At 43.3% G+C, this 23,078-nt stretch overlaps 1 protein-coding gene across 1 annotated transcript in view; it reads right to left on the bottom strand.

Moving 5' to 3' along the window:
- LOC143996002 (calcitonin receptor-like) overlaps nt 1-23,078 on the bottom strand; it is a 480,350-nt gene that overhangs the window by 169,120 nt on the left and 288,152 nt on the right. The window contains exon 4 of the mRNA XM_077490789.1: nt 13,048-13,158. Within this exon, the coding sequence (XP_077346915.1) occupies nt 13,048-13,158 (111 nt within the window). The remainder of the gene's footprint in view (nt 1-13,047; nt 13,159-23,078) is intronic.

Genomic DNA, 23,078 nt, shown 5'->3' with positions numbered 1-23,078 from the left:
ATGAATGATAAACTCCATTTGTTCTAACAAATATATAAGTTAGGATTCTGAGTTAGGTTCTTCCCAAGTTCCAGTTAAGAAAGGAAGGTCCTCTACTCTCGGTCGATTTCTTCTGTCACTGCTATGTCATTCTGGCAGAATCTTGATCCAGGGCATGCATCATACATACTAGGGGTAGTACAACTGGGGGAATTAATGGTGGAGAAGGATCTGGGTGTTCTGGTACATCATAAGCCTAACATTGGCATGCAATGCCAAGCTGCGGTTTCCAAACCAAGCACAATCCTTTGTTGTAATAAGAGAGGTATGGACTCCAGAAAGAGCTATATAATTTTGCCCCTGTACACATCATTAGTAAGACCTCATTTGGAATATGCAGTTCAGTTGTGGGCACCAATTCACAAACAGGATATCGGGGAACTGGAGAAAGAGCAACCAAACTGGTAAGAGGCATGAAGGAGCTCAGCTATGAGGAAAGATTAGAGGAACTGAATGCATTCTCTCTTGAGAAGATTAAAGGGGGATATGATCACCATGTATAAATATATAAGGGGTCCATATAGTGAACTTGGTGTTGAGTTTTAAGGTCTTTACAGAGGACAAGGGGGCACTCTTTACACTCTTTACATCTGGAGAAAAGGATATGTAATCTCAAAGGTTTCCTCACATTAAGGGCTGTGAAAATGTGGAATAGACTCCCTCAATAGCTGGTTCTGTTCAGCTCTGTAGATTGTTTTAAAAAAAGGCCTGGATTCTTTCCTAAATGTACAGTACATAATATATCTGGGTACTAACATTTATAGGTAAACTTGATCCAGGGATCAGGAAGGGATATTTTCACCTGCTGGAGTAAATTGGATCATGCTTTGCTGGTTTTTTTTTGTCTCCTTCCGGATCAACTGTGGATATGGAATTGTGTATATAGGGTTGTAAAAAATATGTTTTGTTTTGTTTTCTTCTTTTTATTGGTTGAACTAGATGGGCTTTGTGTCTTTTTTTTCAACCAGACTGTTTGGAAAAATTGGCTAACAAATTTTTACCCTATTCAAAGAGTGTTTGATTTGTCCCTTGATCTAATCAGGGTCAAGCGGGGGAGTGAGCTTCTCTCTCATGATTCTCACTCCAAAAAATCAATGCTGCTCATTAACCCAAATGCTGGGGTCTGGGCTGTTGCCTGGCACTTTCCAACATTTTTCACAATTTTCCCTTGTCCCACCCACTTGTCAGGCAATAAATTCTACGACACTGCCATATTAAAACAAATATCTTGAACAGTAAAATAATATAAACGTTGAAATGTAAAACATCTGCCAGAAGCCCCCATCCCTTTATTTGCCTCAGGCTTAACAGTTCGGTATCCTGACACCCACACGCACTTTGTTAATTTTCTTAATAATAAAACACATTTAATAATTATTTTTTTATTTTTTTTATTTTTTATATAAAGGAAGTCTGGGAAGTCAGGTAGGTTTTGCCCCTTTTAAATCCAGCACTGGAGAGAGTACAGTTACAATATAATTCAATCTAAAAAGAAAGGTCAAGTGCAACAAAAGATGATGATTGTTATTGCCGGTTCACACTGGGGCGGCTTCAATGTCTTCCGACTCTGGAGCCACCCCACACAGCACGACTTTGGCATGACTTGCAAACAACTTCTTTAACTGAATTCAATGCAGGCCGCTCTGAAGTCGCCCCCAAGTAGTACAGGAAACTTTTACTAAGTCAGAGTGACTTGAATCGCTCTGATTAGAACGGTTCCACTGCACTTCATGGAGCAAGATTTATCATGCGGTTAAGTCGCCTGACAGGTCGCCTTAGTGTGAACCAGGACTTAGGGATTCGCTAATGGTGAAAGTAAAAGTACAATTTATTAGTAAAAGACTGAGTAGGCTTCTCTGAAGAGGTGGGTTTTTAGGGATAACCTAAAGAGGGACAGAGTAGGAGATAGTAGGGCAAACAAGAGTAAGTAATTCCAGAGGAACGGAAAGGCTGTGGAGAAGTCTTGGAGGTAAGCATGGGAGGAGGGAACAAGGGAACTAGACAGTAGGAAGTCTTGGGAGGCTTGAAGAGAACAGTTTGTTGGTATTTTGAGATGAGGTTTGTGATAAAGCTGGTGGTAAAGTTGTGGATATCTTTGTTAGGTTGTTGTTAGTGTTTTGAATTTTGTTTGTTGAGGTAGCAGAAGCCATTGTAGGGAATGGTGAACACTGAACGGCTGGTAAGGCCAAAAGGACAGGATGCTAGCCAAGATAAATTCTCTGTAGTGCACACTGATAGAGCCAAAAGGAAGAAAATAACAAAGGCATCCCAAGTTGGTGCAGAAGGAGGGTTGGAATTGTACACTTGATGGTAATAGTACCTCCTCTTTAAACTAACATGTTTCAAGTTCATGGCCCTGAAACATGTCCGTTTAAAGTGAAGATACTATTACCACCTAGTATACAATTCTTGTCCCCCTTCTGTACCATCTTGGGATATTTTTCCTTTTGGTTCTCCCAGTGTCCACCCTAGCATGGCTAGCATCTTCTGCTGTAGCTGGCTACCTTGCAAGAGGGTTCCGGCATCCCTTGGAGTGGCCTTATGTTCCTCTGGATTATATGTCTTGGTGATATATCTTGATCAAGTCGCTTCATTACAAGTGCAATTTTGTCTCCTACATTAAACTGGTTTTACCTGCTCTATCCAGCACATCCTGTTTCTACTATTAGACCTGCAGTATACTTATGTAGCCCTACCCTCATAGAGGGTTCTGAATTTTTGAGCCTCCCTTTTGCAAGCACAGTTAGGCAACAGGAATTTTCAGGTAGTCACTTAGTAGTCAAAAAACAGTCCAAGGTGTTTTGTTTTGTTTTTAGTTTATTGGGGACTAAACATGGATGAGGATAGAAAGAGATGGGATGCCTAGAACTGTTAGTTGAATGTAACTTGAGGACTTGAACCTGTCTCTGCTATCAAAAAAAACCATGGCTGCCCTCCTGTAGGATGTATGGATCAGAAACAAGTTCAACAACACTGCATGCAGGTGCTTTCCTCCTGTGGAACCTACCAAGGCACCTGGCTTCTCCCCAATCAAGAACTATAGGGTAGCTATGCTGGTTCTGGATGGTCCTAAGCTGGCCCCCTAATTATAGCTAGCTGGGTATTACACCTAGTTGCTTCTCCTCTATAGGCTGTGGGTCATAGTACTTGAAGTTACTCACTCAGTCCCTTTATAAGATCCTGTGGTGAATGCTGAACAGTCCTCCTGCTGGAAAGGTCCCAATGGCTCCCAGGGTGACTCAGCCAAGCATAGCTGAGGCTGAAAGGGTGTTAAGCTCCCTCTGCTGTTTTCTCCCTCTTCCTTTCTGCCTCCTTCTACCTGGAGGTAGAGCCCCCAGCACACAGGTCCTCTCCCAGGCCACTGAACCCTGGACTCTGCTCCCACACGGCCAGGCTGCAGAATACTGCTCCCACAAGGGCAGGCTGCAGAATACTTATAGGCTATCTCTCCACCTTCTGGGCTGTCCTCACCCAAGGATTGGAAGAAACCCCCATAAATATTCAGGCATCACCCTTGCCCCACTTCCATGAACTCTTTTGAGCTCTAGAAGCCAGGGGGAGGCAGCAAAGACTCACCCGTTGGAGCTTTGCCAATCTAAATCTAAACATATTAACCCTGGTTCCTCTGGCTACAACACGAGCCCAACTAAATGTGCCTACTGTACACAAAGGGTAGTACACTTATTGTAGGACTTAGGTTTTCTTTTAGCTTCTCATAGCGTTTTATAGGCTGCTGGCAGTTGGGCTCTTTTTACACCCAATCATTTTACTGACCCGTTGCCAATTAATCAAATTATTTGCAAAATGTTCATCCAGCTCTTCCTTGTTAGTACCACTTATTTTGCCATCTTTTTGTTGCCCTGTCCCAACTTTTTTGAGATGTGTTGCTGCCATCAATTTCAATATTCCCTTATTTTTTTTCTGAAGATGGTACATTCCCTCAGTATAATCTTTTGATATGATTTCTTATTTCTACTGTGAATAAAATATGAGTTTATGAGATTTGCAAATCATTGCATTCTGTTTTTATATAGATTGTACACCTTCCCAACTCTTTTACAATTGGGGTTGTATTGTACAGTAATAGAAGGAATATCAAGAATGGTTTAATGTTCTTTCTTTGACCAAATTATAATTAGCAGCATTATTTTTCTCTTCTACATGCTACTTAATCTACTGTGGAGCTGATAAGCTAATTATGTATTTAAGCAAAATAAAAAATGACATGAAAATAAATTCACCCCTCCTTTGCTCATTAAATTAAAATATAATGAATAGCTGAAGATGTCTGGAATTGGCTTTGCTTTAATTACAGCTCCAGTCCTTCGTTATTATGTAGAAAAAGAAACAAGTATTATTAAGAAACTAGGGAGATATACTTTGGACAGAATGGTAGAAGGCACAATGCATAATATGAATTAAAGATTAAAGTGAATGTTTTTTATTTTATTTTATAATGTAGTATTAGATTTCCTATCATTTGAGCCCAGTCTCGCCACAAAGAGTTAATCCAGCTCTGAGCAATCCTCTTTTATTATTCAGTGAGATAAATCTTGACAAACAGAGAAAAACTTTGTCAAATCCTCTCCCTTGCTGTGAGTGACAGGTGATTTACATATCCGCGCACTAGCCGCAGAGACATGCATTATTTTTTAATTCCATCCCACTCCTTTCTTCTGCTGCTCTGCGAGGATTGGATGTTCCACACCTCAGCATGATTGGGCATGCTGAACTTATGTGAGGACTTTCCTGTCTTTTCACTGGATGTTAGAGATCATAGCAGAAGTTCAGTGTAAGAAATACACAGGAGAAAATGCATGTTGACAAGGGGAGTGTAGAGGTGGGCAGGGAGTCTACTGACATCACAACTCCACCCACTGAGCTCCAGACAACAGACCCACCCACACAATTTGCAGTTTTTAGGGTCTCATAACAGACAGATTGGAGACATTTGACAGGTAGGGATACATGCAGGAGGCAGGTATATCCTTATAGATAATGGGTTTACATCCATTTTAAACATACACCTGTTAAAGTGATTTTGAAGCTTAAGCTTTTTATAAAATAAAATAATAAACATATCATACTTACCTGCTCTCTGTAGTGGTTTTGCACAAAGCAGCCCGATACTCTTTTTCTGGGTCTGGTGCTTCTGGCTCCTCCCCCCCCGACCAGTGCTCCCAATAGTAAGCCCCTTGCTATGTAGGCACTGGTATTTGCTCACTCCCGAGCCACGTTCTAGGCATGTATAAAACACATAGAGCCACAACTCACATCCGCCCCCTGTTCTCTCCCCATTGGCTCACTGGCTGTGATTAACAGCAGTGGGAGCCATTGACTCCCGCTGCTGTGTCGGCCAATGAGGAGAGAGAGACTCGGGACAGCCGAGGCTCCATTGCACATCGCTGGATTGAGAGGGGGCTCAGGTGAGTATTAGGGGGCTGTGGGGGGGAACAGCACCAGGGTCGGGACAAGGGGTGGGCGGGAGGGGCGGCTGCCCTGGGCGCAATTGTTTACTGGCGGCACCTTCCTTCTGTTTCAAGGCTGACAGGAGTAGTGACAGCGGCAGTGATTTTGACAAGCAAGTGACTGCTGGGTGTAGGACTCCCTACGTTTGCACATCTAGGCAGGGGAGGGGAGCGTAGTGTAGAATCTTTGCCCTGGGTGCAGGATGACCTAGTCCCAGCATTGAGTAGCACACAGAAGGTTTTTTTTTTTACCTTCATACATAGAATGCATGAAGGTAAAAAAACCTTCATCCTTTATTCAAAATTCATACAAGCTTAATCCTGTAGAATTCTTTAGTGATCCTGCCATGAAGGTCCTTATTCAAGCACTTCCTGTTATGGGGTGACTGTTCAGCAGTGCCATTGTATTCAGGGGAGATACCTCCATTTATGCTGTTAGCATGGATGGGTAAATCAATTGAGTTTTACAGGCTGAACCAGTGACGGCTGGTGTTTTTTTTTGGGGGGGGGGGGGGGGGGGACAACCAATGGAGCCGCCCCTAGGCTGAACAGGAGAAAATTGAGCTGTGCATGGTGTGGCGGTGTTATCATTTCCTTTGCAAGCAACTAATCATGAATGGACATTAGTAAGAATCCAAATCTCCACTCTTAAAGATAAACTCTGAGCTTTTTCTAAGTTATATATAATTTTGTTTAGGGGTGATATAATACAGTAACATTTTATTCTATGGTCCCAGTACAACTGAAGGTCCATTCCTTATGTTCGTGTGACGGAATGTGAGTGGGCACCTCTATGCCAAATACAATGCAACAAAACCATTAAAGTGGTTGTAAAAGTAGAATGTTTTCTACTTTAATGCATTCTCTGCATTAAGGTAAAAAATCCCTCCTTATACTTATCTGAGCTTGACTTAGATCCAGCGCTGTGCCCCAGAGCACTGGCTCCCTGTGCTCTCTCTGCTCTGTCTCCTCACTGGACATGGAGGCAGCAATGAGAGCCATTGGCTCCTGTTTCCATAAATCACAACCTGTGAGGGGCGGGGCCAAGCCGATCTATGTGTTTCAATGGACACACACAGCACATCTCGGGATCGGGTCCGCAGGGGTGCCCCCACAGCAAGCAGCTTACTATGGGGCACTCGGCAGGGCGAAGAAGCCAGGAAAGGGGGATAAGGGCTGCTCTGTGCAAAACCATTGCACAGAGCAGGGAAGTATGAGTAAGGAAGTAAGTTTGTTATTTAAAAAAAATAGGTTTACAATCACTTTAAGGGCCCCCCTATTTTTTCTAACCTCCAGCTCAGCAAGCATCTAGTGAGATCAAATTCAAATTTTTTCATAGAAATTGTATAAGAGTTCCCATGCCTTACATATATGCATTTAATCCAAATAAATTAGCAAATCAGCTTTGAACTCCCTGTGCTTTTGGGTAGGTATGAGCTAAGGTTCCATCAGAACTTGGACTGCTTGGTGGAAGCTGGACCTCATGCATAATAGCAGGTATTATTACCACTATTTCATGTCTGGTACAGAATTTGGGGGACCTCCCGCTTTTTTTTTTTTAATTGGGGACCCCCCTTATTCATATTCATACCAGACCTATATATTTTATACCAGGGCCTGGTAGGAATTAGGAGGGAAGCCAATGCTGTTTTTTGTGTTTGAACGTCCCCCATTGACATCTATACCAAAACTTCTTCTAGGGGAGGCTAGGAGCTGTCTATTTGCCAGCAATTTAAACACAACTTTTTCTTTGGAAATGTCAGTGTTGCTATAGTAGGTAGTATACATCACATGTGTAGCGCTACCCCCGTGAGGGCCGCTGGTGAATGTGGTCGTCTACCACCGTGCACAGCCAGGCACACAAATTTTCATACACTCAGAGACAGGAAGCAATGCTTGCAGCTTTTTTTTTTTTTTTTTATTACTAGGGGAATTGAACTTGGTTGAGGATGGGTGCCTATGGGACGCCCATTTGATCATGGAAACTCTGTAGGGACTTGAACCATATCCAGTATATACTTTCTCTTCTCTCTTCTTCTCTTCTACCTATCACTCCCAGGACCAGCTAGCACAGGTTTCAGGCCCAGCTCAATCTCAACTGGGTCTGGTTAAATGCCCTTTGCACGCAGGAACCACGGGCCCCTATGATGTAGCACAAATGGAAGTCTTGGTGCTAGCTGTCCTATATGTGGCTACTGCTCCCAGTACCACCCCTTTAGGCACTGCCAGTCCTCCTGACTGTGTCACACACCAGTTCTCTTGGATGTTCCTCCTGGAGACTTACCGGGCAGTGTTCCCCCGCTATCCCCTCCTTGCTCCCAGTGCCTCCTGGCCTGGATACCTCCGTAGGTTTTGGGAAGGTCCCGTCCGCACCTGAGCCCATGCCCAAGGTCACCCCCCCCAAAGCTCCCTCAAAGGCCATGACAGTCTAACACTCCATCTCCAGCTCCCATCCAAACTCTCTTCCCCAGCTGGGCTTACCCAAGGTATTTGAGGGGGCCTGCCCCCTGAAAAACCTAGTTGGGGATTAGTTTGGGCCCTCAGAATACTCCAGGCAGCTCCACTTTACTTCACCTTGCATCTTTCTAGAAGGTTCCAGTACATTCTAAAAATAGGGGGAGGTCTCAGTGATGCTGCCTTTGAGTCATCCAGCTCTCTCTGGATCTATGCCCAACCCAGGAAAAACACAGACAGGCTTGGATGCCAGCCAAGCCTGCACACATTTACCTACACTATACACACAGAAAAAATATCTAAACTTCTAGCACTAGAGGGTGCTACATACACATGGATCATGCACCACCTCACATACAGGGGCAGGCATTTTATTTAATGACGTTTTGCTTTCTTTCTATTTTTTTTTTACTTTAAGTATTAATAAAATCACTGCTCCCAGCCAACGGAATTGATTTTTGCTTTATTTCCCTATGTCAGTGCCCAGCCCCCTTTACTAATCTCTTGCCTATTAGGCCTAGAAAATTAGCAGAACAGTTTTTTTAAAAACTTGGCTACCATTGACTTTAATAGGGTTCAGATTCAGCACCCAAAGTTTAGCCATGTTTACCAAACCCTGCTCAAATAGAACGTTTGGCTCATCTCTATTTTTTGGGCCCCATAGCACTTGCCTGGTCTGCTATGACTATAGTTATGCCCTTAGTTATACTCCTACATACACATCATTCTTGGGAATATACTGTATATCTGCCCAAATACATTTGTATATAAAGAAAGCAGCGCCTTCAGGGATAACACCACAGGAACCAGGTAAAACCCCAATATGAAAAAGACTTGCATTTTTCATTTATCTTATAATTTAGAATGATTTTCCCATTTTCTATGGCTCTGACACCTGAACTTTTACAGTTTTTTTTTAGCTTAGGCTGAAAATCGCAGATCAAAAAGTCGTTTAGTGAAATCATATTTATATTTAAACATACTGGAGAACATGCCTAGAGCTATTTCATCTGACATCTGTGCACGGAGAAGCACAAATAGGAAAATATGTGCTGCCTGCAGAGCAGGGGGAAAAAATTTGACTTTGGATTACTAACAGCACGGAGGCGGCACGCCGCGCTTTTTTCGAGGATATTTTATGAATTAAGAAATGGTGCCCTGCTTCTGTCATGTAGACGAGATGCCTCGCAGCTGAACTGACACTGAGCAGATGGCAGCTTGAAAGCAAAGAAGGCCTTTTTCTGTTTGATGGTGATTTGTCGTTTTTTTTTCCAATTCTAAAATGCTTAAGCATGATAAATAATATTTAACGCATCAAAGCTGTTTTAATATTTGCAACAAGACAAGATTGCTTTGGAAGGTCTTCAAATCATGTAAATAATTTGCAATGATGTCCCTGTTATTTTTAAAAGTAAGAATCTCTCCTGACAAAGGCTGCTAAACGTCTCCTGGATATTAGAAGACTAATGGAAATTCACCTTTACAAGTTTGTGGACAACTAACCAATACACCTATAGTATATGGCCAAATTCACTGGTCCCCAAACTATGGCCTGCAGGTTACAGCTCTCTGGTTGTTGTGCCAATGGCTAGAAAGAAGAGCAATTATTGGGCTGAAGGATCTCCTGCTCAATGGTGCCTGTAAAATCTCAGCCATGATGGTACCACAATGACTGGCACAGGACATGGAGCCTGCATAGAGAGAGGTGCAACTAAACATCAGTGTTGGGGGCACCATTTTTCCCACTGACCATTGACACCAGTGCTGAGGCACTATTCCACACAAGTTTGTGGACAACTAACCAATACACCTATAGTATATGGCCAAATTCACTGGTCCCCAAACTATGGCCTGCAAGTTACGGCTCTCTGGTTGTTGTGCCAATGGCTAGAAAGAAGAGCAATTATTGGGCTGAGGGATCTCCTGCTCAATGGTGCCTGTAAATTCTCAGCCATGATGGTACCACAATGACTGGCACAGGATATGGAGCCTGCGTAGAGAGAAGTGCAACTGAACATCAGTGTTGGGGGCACTATTTCTCCCACTGACCATTGACACCAGTAATGAGGCACTATTCCTCTTATTGACCACTGACACCAGTGCTTGATCACCATTCTTCCCAACATCTACTGACATAAAAGATATGGGAGTTTTCCTCCCAGTCCCCACAGATACCAATGCTGAGGCATTATTCTTCCCACTGACCACTGACCACTGATACCAATGCTGATGCACCATTCTTTCCACTGACTACTGACATCAATCATAGGGGATCCTTCCACCCACTCCCCACAGATACCAATCCTGAGGCATTATTCCTCCCACTCACCACTGACACCAATGCTGGGACACTATTTGTTTCACTGGCCACTGACACCATTGATAGAAGACCATTCCTCCAACTCACCACTGACTCCAATGCAGATGTATTATTCCTTCCTCTGACCACTGACACCAATGCAGGGGCATCATTCCTCCTAACTGACCACTGGCACCAATGATAGAGAACCATTTTTTCCACTCACCACTGACACCAATGTCAGGGCATTATTCTTCTCAATAACCACTAACATCAATGATGAGACACCATTCCTCTAACTGTCCAATGGACACCAATGCAGGGGCAATTATTCCTCCCACTGACACCAATGATAGGAGATCCTTCCTCCAACTCACCTCTGACCCCATTGCTTGGGCATTTTTCTTCCCACTGACCACTAACATCAATTATGAGGCACCCTACTTCCTATTGACCACTGGTCCCAATGCTGGGACACCATTTCTCATAGCACTGATACAAATCATAGGGAACCATTCCTCTCCTTGGCACTAATGATGGGACAGCATTGTTCCCACTGACACCAATGCAGAAGCACCAGTCCTCCCACTGGCCACTGATACTATTTCCTCTACTGATGCCAGGGCATTTACTACTCCCTGTAACCACAGACACAGCTGCAGTTATTACTCCCATTGACCACCAAAGCATGGGCATTTATTTCTCCCACTGACCACTGGACCAATGTTTTATTACCCTACTGACAACTGACACCAGGGTATTTTTTACTCTCATTAATCTCTGGTGAACAGACTTTTTTTTTATGATGCACGGGAAATTTTTTACTCCTCCTCGCTCAGCCTGAATCCCAAGCAGGCTTATGGACAGTGAACTAACCCGTTGTTTAAAAAGTTGGGATCAGTATCGGTGCCGATACTGAGTATTTTCACAAGTACTTGTACACCTGAAAATGCTCCCGATACCAAAAACGATACTGATACAATTTGAACTGGAATGCGGTGCGATTCCTGTCCAAACTGCATGTAGTTTCTCATTCCACTCCTGTGTGTTCACCCAGGAGCGGTGGGGATGTAAATTGCACCGTAAAGTATCAGTACTCGGTATAGGTGAGTAATGGACCAAAAGTATCAGTACTCGGTATAGGTGAGTACTGGACGAAAAGTATCGGTACTCGTACTTGTTAACCACTTAAGGACCGCCTCACGCTGATGTACGTTGGCAGAATGGCACGGCTGGGCACAAGTACGTACCTGTACGTTGCTTTTTAAGTGCCCAGCCGTGAGTCGGGAAAGTGCCGCCGGCGGCGCACTCCCGACCTGGTCCTGTGCTCCGTGACCGTGGCCATGGGACCAGTGGACCCGATCACCGCTGGTGTCCCATGATCGGGTCACAGAGCTAAAGAACGATGAGAGGTCTGTGTAAACAAACCTCTCCCTGTGCTTCCCTGTGTGGCTGTCACCGATCGTCTCTTCCCTTTTATAGGGAAGGACGATCAGTGACGTCACATGCCAGGCCACGCCCCCCTACAGTAAAAAGAACACATAACGTCATACATAACACCTACACTGGCCCCTAGTGGTTAACCTCTTCACTGCCAGTGTCATTTACACATTTAAATAGCACTGATTGCTGTATAAATTACAATGGTTCCAAAAATGTGTCAAAAATGTCTGATGTGTCCGCCATAATGTCGCAGTCACAATAAAAATCGCTGATCGCCGCCATTACTAGTAAAAAAATATATTAATAAAAATGCTATAAAACTATCCCCTATTTTATAAACGCTATAACTTTTGCGCAAACCAATCAATAATCGCTAATTGCGATTTTTTTGTTTACCAAAAATATGTAGAAGAATACGTATCGGCCTAAACTGAGGGGAAAAAAACGTTTTTTTAGATATTTTTTAGGGATATTTATTATAGCAAAAAGTAAAAAATATTGCATTTTTTCAAAATTGTCGCTCTTGTTTTGTTTATAGCGCAAAAAATAAAAACCGCAGAGGTGATCAAATACCACCAAAAGAAAGCTCTATTTGTGGGAAAAAAATTACGCCAATTTTGTTTGGGAGCCACGTTGCATGACCACGCAATTGTCAGTTAAAGCGACGCAGTGCTGAATCGCAAAAAGGGGCTTGGTCCTTTGGCTGCAAATTGGTCCGGGGCTTAAGTGGTTAAAAAAATAAACGGTATTGGGGCATCCCTAGTAAACCATTTGGGGGCTTGCTATAGATGATGGTGACCCTTTTAGACGCAACTGACATGACCAAATAGATATACAGTCAGCCAGGCATTGAACTAACAACCTCAACTTTCATAGCTTTACCTTTCATATTGCACCATTTGTACAGTGTGTCTAGAAATGACTGCACAGATCAATAGCAGATGATCAAAGCTCGCCACAGCGCCTAGAGGCGATTAAGTTCGCATTGTGCGCTATACAAGTATTTCATTCATTCATTCATTCAATAGGCACCAGAATTAGAGCCAGCACTCTCTGTAATTAGCTCTTAGCAACAGATCTGGTCAGACACGCTCCCTCTCTTCCTCTGCAGTAGAAGTCTCTAGGAGGACACTTGGGGGTGTGGCTGTTACTCAGCTCTGCCAGCATAGAACACTGACGTGTTAGTGCAAGAAGGTGCATTTTTAATAAGAGAAAAAAACTACAAATAACATTCATGGGTACAGGACTGTTAAGAGATAAAAGATGCATAAGGACAACCCTGTGAATGAGAGTACGCCTGTAATTTACAGAAACACAATCACAGAAAATAAATCAGTGATCTACCTGTAGGATCAAAATCTGGAAAATAGTCTGGACAGTTCTGGGTAACATTATGTCCGGCCGGAGTGTCGTCCCAGCAAAGCCACCCATCCCAGGTGCGGTTACAATACAGACCTATTAATTAAAAGAATACATCGATTTATTTACTGGCAGACATGCCTTTGTACAAACATAAAATATAGCAATTCTACTTCAAAGTGTTACTAAACCCAGGACCCTGCATTCACTATATCTGGAATCCCACAGTACACAGAACATGGAAATGCAAATATTTTCATAAATTTAATTTGCTAAATACCTTTTCTCATCAGCAGTATATAGCAGTCTTGTGACTTCTATGAGTGTCTGGTTAAAGCTTGTAGGAGGAGTTTTCATTCTCCCCTGATTGTCCTATGAACCTGCAGGATCCCTGATTCTTTGTCTGGATTGGCCTTGTGCTGATCACGTGCAGTCTGGCGTACTAAGTATTTCGGATTTTTCGAAATACTGTCCGTCATACTTTGGTTTCAGCAGACAATCCGCTCGTGAGTAGGCTAGTTCGACGGACTAAGAATGGCGCATGCTCAGAGAGGATTTACACGGCGAAAGGTTGCATTGCTGTGTATTGGACTTCCTATTTCTAGTCCCGTCGTACGTGCTGTACATGTCATCGCGCAAGCTTTCGACGGACTGTTTGTGCATCCGTGTGTGGTCAAGTCCGTTCATTCGAAAGTAGGACGGACTGTCCGTCGGATTGTATGACGGACTAAGTAGGCCATACAATCCGCCCGTGTGTACGCGGCTTTACAAGTATGCTTTAATGCAAATACAGACAGACTTTTCTGCTGTGGGTTTAGTAACACTTTAACTGCTTGCCGACCAGCTGCCGTCAATTTTCTGCAGCAGGTCGGCACGATCCTGCGAGCCGTTGTAGCTATATGTTGGCTTGCGGACTCAAGATAGTAGTCCCACGCTGCTGGAGGCGCACGCACACGCCCGCTGCACAGTGGAGGTGCCGATGCTTGTGGCCGACGGTCGTGATGACCGCCGGCCACAAGCGATCATGGGCACTAGAGTCAGAACAGGGACGTGTGTGTGTAAACACACAAATCCCTGTTCTGTTCTGAGAGGCGTGACAGATCGTGAGTTCCTATTAGCTAGGAACCACGATCCGTCGCTTTCTCTAGTCAGTCCCCTCCCCCTTCAGTTAGAATACACATGCAGGGAACACAGTTAACCCCTTGATCGCCCCCTAGTGTTAACTCCTTCCCTGCCAGTGCCAATTTTACAGTAATCAGTGCATTTTTATAGCACTGATCGCTGTATAAATGCCAATGGTCCCAAAAATGTGTCAAAAGTGTCCGATGTGTTCACCATAATGTCGCAGTCCCGATAAAAATCACTGCCATTACTAGTAAGGAAAAAATAATAATAAAAATGCTATAAATCTATCCCCTATTTTGTAGACGCTATAACTTTTGCGCAAACCAATAAATATATGCTTTTTGAGATTTTTATGTAGAAGAATACATATCGGCCTAAACTGATAAAAAATTTGCTTTTGTGGATATAAATGTGGATATTTATTATAGAAAAAAGTACAAACTATTGTGTTTTTTTCAAAATTGATGCTCTTTTTTAATTTATAGCGCAAAAAATAAAAACCGCAGAGGTGATCAAATACCACCAAAAGAAAGCTCTATTTGTGGGAAAAAAATGACCTCAATTTAGTTTGGGTGGAACACGATTGTCAGTTAAAGCGACGCAGGGCCGAATCGCAAAAAATGGCCCTGTCATTCAGCAGCCAAATCTTCCGGGGGTGAAGTGGTTAAAGCTGAACTCTGGGCACAAGAAATTTAATTTAAACATACAATATTCCTTTACAATCACAAGGAATGTAAATCAAATTTGTGGATATCATTTTGCCTAAACAAACCCAGATAATGCATTGTAAAAGTAGCAGTGACATCATCACTGTGCTGTACATTGTATGTGCAGAGAGCAGAGCTGTGGGAGGGACCTAACAGCTCCTCCCAATACAGGCTGCCTATATATAACTACAGGAGGGGGCGGAGACAAGACTGGTCCCCCTGCACAAGGAGCGAGAGCAGCAGTGACCGGTCTTTATTACAGGAAGCTCCTCCACAGAGGTAAATTGCAGAATAGTTTGATGTTGGATTACTGCACAGATCAGGATGAAATGCACAAATGACATCAAGATTAGTAAGAAAACACGTGTCTCTATTCAATGTAGATTTAATCCTAATCTTCAACATTTGACATAAACTTTAACATGTTAATGCAATTTCAAAAGCTGTTTTCAGGCTATATAAATTTGCAGTTTGAAGTAGATACAAAGAGGGAGTGGCTGAAAGAAGTTGGAGGAGATCAGCAACACTGAGATCCAAAGAAATACAGTGGTGGACCTTCAAGTCAAGGAAGCTAAACTCTATTGAGTATGAGGTTTGCCTCAATGGGGGTTCTGAGGTGCTCAAGAATCCATTATGGAATATAACAAAGGTAAATGTCAGATTATATTACCAGCATCTAGTAAACTATGTGAGTATGCTGTCCAGTTCTGGGTACCGGTCCTCAGGAAGGATGTACTGGATATGGAGCGACAAAGCAAAAAGGGTCTAGAGGTTATTAGTTATAAGGAAAGGTTGCGAGCACTGAACTTATTCTCTCTGGAGAAGAGACGCTTGAGAGGGGATATGATTTCAATTTACAAATACCGTACTGGTGACCTCACAATAGGGATAAAACTTTTTTTGCGGAAGGGAGTTTAACAAGACTCGTGACCACTCATTAAAATTAGAAGAAAAGAGGTTTAACCATAAACCACGTAGAGGGTTCTTTACTGTAATAGTGGCAAGGATGTGGAATTCCCTTCCACAGGCGGTGGTCTCAGCGGGGGGCATCGATAGTTTCAAGATACTATTAGATAAGCACCTGAGCAACCGCAACATACAGGGAAATACAATGTAATACTGACATATAATCACACACTGTCAGGGCCACTCTGAGCTGGCCGCTCAGCTGTTGGCTAACTGCCAGCTCCTATCTCTCCACAGTTACTCAGCTGTTGATGATATCTTGCTTGTCAGTCCTGCCTACTTAAAGCGGAGGTCCACCCTAAAGTGGACCTCCGCTCATCGGAACCCTCCCCCCCTCCGGTGCCACAATTGGCACCTTTCAGGGGGGAGGGGGGGTGCAGATACCTGTACAGTACAGGTATTCTGCACCCACTTCCGGGATAGCTCTCTGCGGAAAGGGGCGTAGATTACGCCCCTTTCCGCAAGTGCCCACCCCTTTCCGCAAGTGCCCCGCTGCCTGCTGGGAAACACACAGATCCCAGAGGCAGCGGGGACCGTCCTTATTGCGCAGCGCGATTCGCGCATGCGCAGTAGGGAACCGAGAAATGAAGCCCAAAGGCTCCATTTCCTGATTCCCATACCCAAGATGGCGGCGGCAGCACCTTACAGACGATCTAGAGATCGGCTTCGGGTGCCGACATCGCGGGCGCGCTGGACAGGTAAGTGTCACTATTTTAAAAGTCAGCAGCTGCAGTATTTGTAGCTGCTGGCTTTAAAAAAAAAAAAAAACGCGGAGTCCCGGTGGACTCCCGCTTTAAGCCGTCCAGCCCAGAGGATCTCGGCCTTTGCCTTGGTCAACATCACAGAGACGCTCTCCTACATTCCTGTTGAAAGACTTGCTTGGCTGACATCCCTTCTGGCTCCAGATCCTGCATGCTGTTGCACTACGTTCATCTCCAGCTCCCTGACTCTTGGCTTGTCTGACTATCCATTCCAGTTACTGAATTTTGGGTATATTTTGACTACGTTTGTTCTATTTACTTTTATTACTAAATGTGATTTAACTGTACTTCCGTCTCGGTCTGATTTCATGGTTTCTGACACACACATAGGTTGGACTTGATGGACTTGTGTCTTTTTTCAACCTCACCTACTATGTAACTATATAACTGTGTAACTATGTGTCACTATCTTCGGAATGGGTGCTTTTTGGTTAATTCGATATCCCTGGAATTACCCACTTGTGGACCACCCCTCCGCAATGTACTGCAGAAGGGCAGCCCACACAGGCAAAATGACATACCCCTATGCTGCTGCTTGCTTCCAGGTTTAGGGCGTGTGCATGCACGCCCCAGCCGGCATTCACTGTTATTGTACACATCAGGAGTCTGTCACCAAGTTCTGGCCAATGATTCATGATGGGGACCCGCTGATTGGCTGTGTTCAATCAACATAGGGCTCTGTACAGGGAATGGTTCCTTTCACACACCTTTCGGTCGACCTGTCCATTTTTCAGAGGACTAAATCGGAATTGGAAGCTACATCCTCCTCTATGAAGCAGTGGGTATAAATGGACATTTGAACCCGCCCTTGTCTAATCCGATCCGCCAAAAAGAGGCATCCAGCAGATTGGATTGGATGGCAGTAATGTGTACTAGGACAGGTGGTCAGTTTACATCTGGCCGCCCATAGTGGAAAGCGGTCTGTGTCCGTGTCCACACTACATAAGCTAAGCAGACATGGACCAGCTAGCTGCCTGCTCAACGGGAATCAGCAGACAGATCCCCTGCTGAGCAAGTGGATTGCAGCCACAGTCCACCCTCTGTGAAAGGGGCCAAAGAGATCTGTTAGTAAAAGCAGCACATAGTACACACATTGAACAATGCTATGCACACATTTAACCCCTTGATTGCCCCTGACGTTAACCTCTTCCTAGCCAGTGTCATTAGTACAGTGACAGTGTATAGTATTAGCATGGATCACTGTATTAGTGTCACTGGTGATGTCAGTGGCAGTTAGCCAGTCCCCGCCCCCAAGCATCAGTCAGTGTCAGCTTGGCTATTGCAGTCCCATTATAAGTCAGTGTTTACCGCCATTAGTAGTTTAAAAAATAATAATACCAATATATATATATATATATATATATATATATATATATATATATATATATATATATATATATATATATATATATATGCTATAACTTTCATGCAAACCAATCAATGTGCATTTATTGGTATTTTTTTTTAATCAAAGACATGCAGTGGAATAAATTTTGGTCTAAATTTGTGAAGAAATTTGATTTTTTATATGTTTTAGAGCAAAAAAGTAAAAAATATATATATTTTTCAAACTTTTCGGTCTTTTTTTTTTCAGATAAAAAAAAAAAAAAGAAGCCTACTGGTGATCAAATGCCACCAAAAGAAAGCTCTACTTGTGCTAAAAAAAATATAAAATTATAAATGTTGTTTGTGTACAATCTTGCATGACTGCGCAAATAACAAATTAAAGTAGCACAGTGATAAATAGCAAAAAATGGTCAAATGGCCTGGTCATGAAGGGGCTAAAATCTCCCGAAGCTTAAAGTGTTACTAAACCCAGAACCTGCACTCACTATATCTGGTCTCCCACAGTACACAGAACATGGAAATGCAACTATTTTAGTAAATATAAACTGCTAAATACCTTTTCTCATCAGCAGTATATAGCAGTCTTGTGACTTCTATCAGTTCCTAGTAAAGCTTGTAGGAGGAGTTTCATTCTCCCCTGATCCTCTGTCTGATTGGCCCTGTGCTTATCACATGCCCCCTCCCAAGAAAAAAAACTCTCCAGCAATACACACCAAACTGAGCATGTGCAACCCGCCCCTTGTAAATGTCAGGTTATTTTTTGGAGACAGTGAAAGAAGAGGAGGATCTGTGCATACAGGATCAAACAGCCTTCATACACAATGCAAAGGATTAACCCCTTAGGTTCCACAGTGAGTATAACAAGCATGCTTTACTGCATATACAGACAGCTACAAATTAAGAAGTTGCAAAGGCCTTCAGACAGAAAGAATTAGGGGTCTATACTTAAAGTGTTACTAAATCCACAACAGTAAAATCAATGTGCATTTTTCAAGCGTGTTACCGCAAAAGGAAAGCTAAACAAAATGCAATCCCGGCTCAGCTGCTCCATAAAATATCGGTTTAGGAGAATCAGAATTCTGTTATCCAATTTCAAATTGTTTAGTGATAAAAAGAAAAGCTTACAAAATACCGCTCGGCTGCCTGCAATCCTCCAGCACAGGGCTGGAAAAAATATCGTTCCATCCCGGCTTTGTCCTCTAAGAATTGCTATTGGATTTCCTATCGCCGAGATAAAAACATTTCCAGAAATAAGCGCAGAACTTTATTGGATTCTGGACCAGATCTGTTTTTAGAGAAGCGGTGAAGGTTATTTGGGGGACAATCGAATTACTAGAGCCAGACATGCCGTGTAGATGTGTTTTCCCTACAGGTGAAAAGTGACTATGAATGTATAGCTTGGGGGGGGGGAGGGGGGGATTATGATTTATCGGAATACGGTGATGACATTTGAAATTTAAGTGGGATCTTTATCAGTGTGTATCCAAAGCGACTTTCTGTATGGATTTCCAAAGATAATTTTTTTTCATTTACCATTTGGCAATATAGGACACTTTTATGAGTTTTGCTTCTATAGACTTTATACATTTAAGCGCATTGCTGTGTTGGTATTAATACAGCTTATATGTCAGTTCTCTGAGATGCCGGCTTATTGTAGGTAAGAGAGCTAGAGCTTTACATTACTTACATTTTATGAAAGGTAATTCGATGGCTGAATAGGAGAGGGTGGGAGAGGGATCTAGGTTTCATGTTACAATAAAAATGTATAAAAAAAATTCACCCAGTGAAAGCATATGTACATTGGTTCTGTGCTAATGGGGCACAAAAAAAAAAAAAAGAAGAAACATTTTATTACGCTGCACTGGTCGAACGTTTTGCAGTGCTTTAAAACAGAAAATAATGTATTTGGCCACAAGGTGGCATTTTCTATGGTACTATGTTACTCTATGGTGCCATCTACCAATGAAAAACATTTAAAAGAGAAGTCTGTTTTTTATTTTTTATTTAGATTCATACTTACCTAGGTGGATGTCGCTCGAGCTTCCTGGTGACGGCCGATTGATTGGCCGAAACGCATTGAGGATTGATCGTGTCATGGTGGCACACATCCGCCCATGCTATTCTGGGAATCTAGCCGATCCGCAAGCAGTGGTCATCAGCAGATTGTGGCACGATTTCCCCCCAAAAAATCACATGCTGTACACACTGGGTGGCAGGATGATAGGCACCATTAAATGTGAGTGTAATTTCACACCTGTTCTTACCCAATAAATTTACGAACAGTTTTACGTGGTGAGGTTCTCCCTCTGTTATTTCCATCTATCCATGTGAGGTCCATCTAGTGCATGAGGTGTCAACAATGGATTTATCCAGGGGTTACCCGACCATACTAGAGATAGTTGGTCAACATCCATCTAAGGGTGAGGGCACATCCATGTGGGGTACCCAGTCTGAGCGCAAGTTTATGGAGCACAGATTCATTTATATTGAGCATATGCACATATGAACACAACACATGTTGGGACTGCAAATGACTTTTATATGTATGTTCTCTTCAGATTATCACCTAGTGCAGTTAATAATTTATTTATTATGATGGCTGTCCCCCCGATGCCTCTACACTGAGAACCGAGTGATCGAACACTGCCAGTTGCTCGGTTCTCACAGCTCTGTGAGCAGAGAGCTGTCGACTGTCAGTCACAGCTCTCTTCCCTGCTCCCTCCTCACTCATTGGAGCGCTGGGCTGTGGAGGGGGCAGGGGTGGCCGGCTCAGCCTCTCAGCAGCTCGCTGAGAGGCTGAGCTGGGTACAGTCCAGAGATATGGTAGATCCAGACTACATTGTCGTGATGACGCTGAGCCTGGGCCAACTTCTGTGACGTCATCAGAGAACAGACTTCAGCCTGCTCTCTGCTGAAAACAGGTCACAGCGGTGCAAAACAAATGGAACTTCTGTGATCCATAGGAGAAGTACAGCCAAATGAGTTTTGGCTGTACTTCTCCTTTAACCAGCAAGAGAGTTAGCCAAATAATATACTCTGACCATCTCCTGTTATATTTCTGCAGTCCCTGACCATCTTTTAAAGCATGTCTGAAGTCTCTGACTATCTCTTGTAGAATGTCTGTAATCCAGAGGGGTAGCTTGAAGCTTGTGGGGCCTGAGGCAAAAGTTGACCTGGCGCCCCCCCCCCCCCCCCCACTACCACACGCCACCTCCACCCACCACTTCCACCGATACTCCAAGAGCCTAAAGAGTTATTTCATATCTTTATTTAAATATTGATAGGGTAATTCAAAAGATTTTGGAGAAACTGTCCTGGGGGGCAGACAAAGGCCTGTGGGCAGCGAAAAACAAGTAAACTGGATAGGAAGGGCGGAATATAGAAGAACTGATGCCCTCAATTTTCCTCCTGCAGCTGCAGAATACTGGTGAGAGGGAGAGAAGGAGAAGATGTCTTTCAGAGGCTGCAGGAGGAAATGGAGTGCATTGGTTCTTCTCTATGCTGCCCCTCCTATCCAGGTGTAGAACTAAATGTGACAGGGGAGCCACACAGACCTCCTGGAGCATGGCACCAGGTTGTAACATGTTCGCAGTCTTTGACCATCTCGTGTATCATGTCTGCTGTCTCTGAAGCATCAAAAATACATCAAAAAAGCATGTTGAAGCGGTAGGCGCTTTAATGTGTGTTGAAGTCGAAGCAAGTGTAAATGAGCCCTCAGGTTTAATTTACACTTGCTTCAATATGTGGCATCGGACATGCTTTTTTCAAGTACTCTAAAAGCACCTGTCACTAAATAAAATGGTTACCTTACAGTCCTGGTCACACGTTGTGTTTGCTTTGCTTCAAAAATTATACCCTATGTCACTTTCATGGTACTTCAACGTGTCTCCAAAGCCTCCATAGAAGTCTATGACAAAGCTCCTGAAGCACCTGAAGCTTTTGAGGAACTTTTGTCCAGCATTAGCTTTACTTTGTTTTGGAGGTATTGCAGGTATGAGATATTCCAGGATGTCCTAGGAAACCAACAAGTGAAGCGGAAAGACATCATCAGCAGTCATTTCATGTGTATATATATTCTGGAAGTGTCTGGTGCAGACATCAAATTTGATGTGGAGTGTGGAGCAGCAGGAAGGTGAGCAGGGCTCCGGACTGGAGTGCAGCAATTAGCAGATGGCACACATGGTGTGCAACATGGCAATGCTATAGCGGAAAGTGAACAGGACTGGAGCAAGAGTGGCAGAGATACAGCAGAGCTGGGGGACTGGAGCAGGAGAATGTAGAAGATGTCAAATGTGGTGTGCAGCATGGGAGCAAAAGAGCCGGAGATGAGTGGGGACTGGAGAGAAAGAAAGATCAGAAAACCAGAAGATCAGCAGACCAATCGGTTACTACTGAGTGGAGTATCAGCAGAGCTGGGGCTACTACTGAGTGGAGGATCAGCAGAGTTGGGGGTTACTACCGAGTGGAGGATCAGCAAAGCTGGGGGTACTACTGAGTGGGGCATCAGCAAAGCTGGGGGTACTACTGAGTGGGGCATCAGCAGAGCTGGGGGTACTAATGAGCAGGGGAAAAATTGAATGAGGGTGCTTATAAGCTGGGGATCCGCTGAAGGAGGATATTAACGAGCTGGGGATCTGCTGAACAGGGTTACTTATGAGCTGGAGATCTGCTGGGCCCCCTTAAAACAATTAGAAAATCAACACACACAGGGCATTCGCCAAGCTTCTTTAAAGCTTCAAAAAAGCATCACCGAAGCAGCACAGAAGCATTAAAAACACATTAAAAAAAACATGTTGAAGTGATAGGCACTTTAATGTGAAAGAAACTATAGGAACCAATAGGTTCCAAATCCGTGCAAATCAATAACCAAAGAGAAAATAAACTACAATACGGAGCTTTGTGTTGTAAAGTGTGAAAACATCTATAACATGAAAAGAAATAAGGCAATCACGCTCTTATATCATAAATCACATATCACCATAGTGAATAAACAAATAAATAATTACATCTTCAAAACAGATATATAAAACTTGTGAAGTCTATATATAGATCCCACATGTAAATAATGTCCTCAGTGAGTAAAGAAAAGGTTCCAAAGGTTCCTCTCCAC

Source organism: Lithobates pipiens, unplaced genomic scaffold, assembly GCF_037356315.1.
Source record: "Lithobates pipiens isolate NorthernLeopardFrog02 unplaced genomic scaffold, aLitPip1_a1.2 Scaffold_19, whole genome shotgun sequence".
Lineage (NCBI taxonomy): Eukaryota > Metazoa > Chordata > Amphibia > Anura > Ranidae > Lithobates > Lithobates pipiens.
The sequence above is the reverse complement of the archived record's forward strand: the minus strand, read 5'-3'. Positions and strand labels throughout refer to the sequence as shown.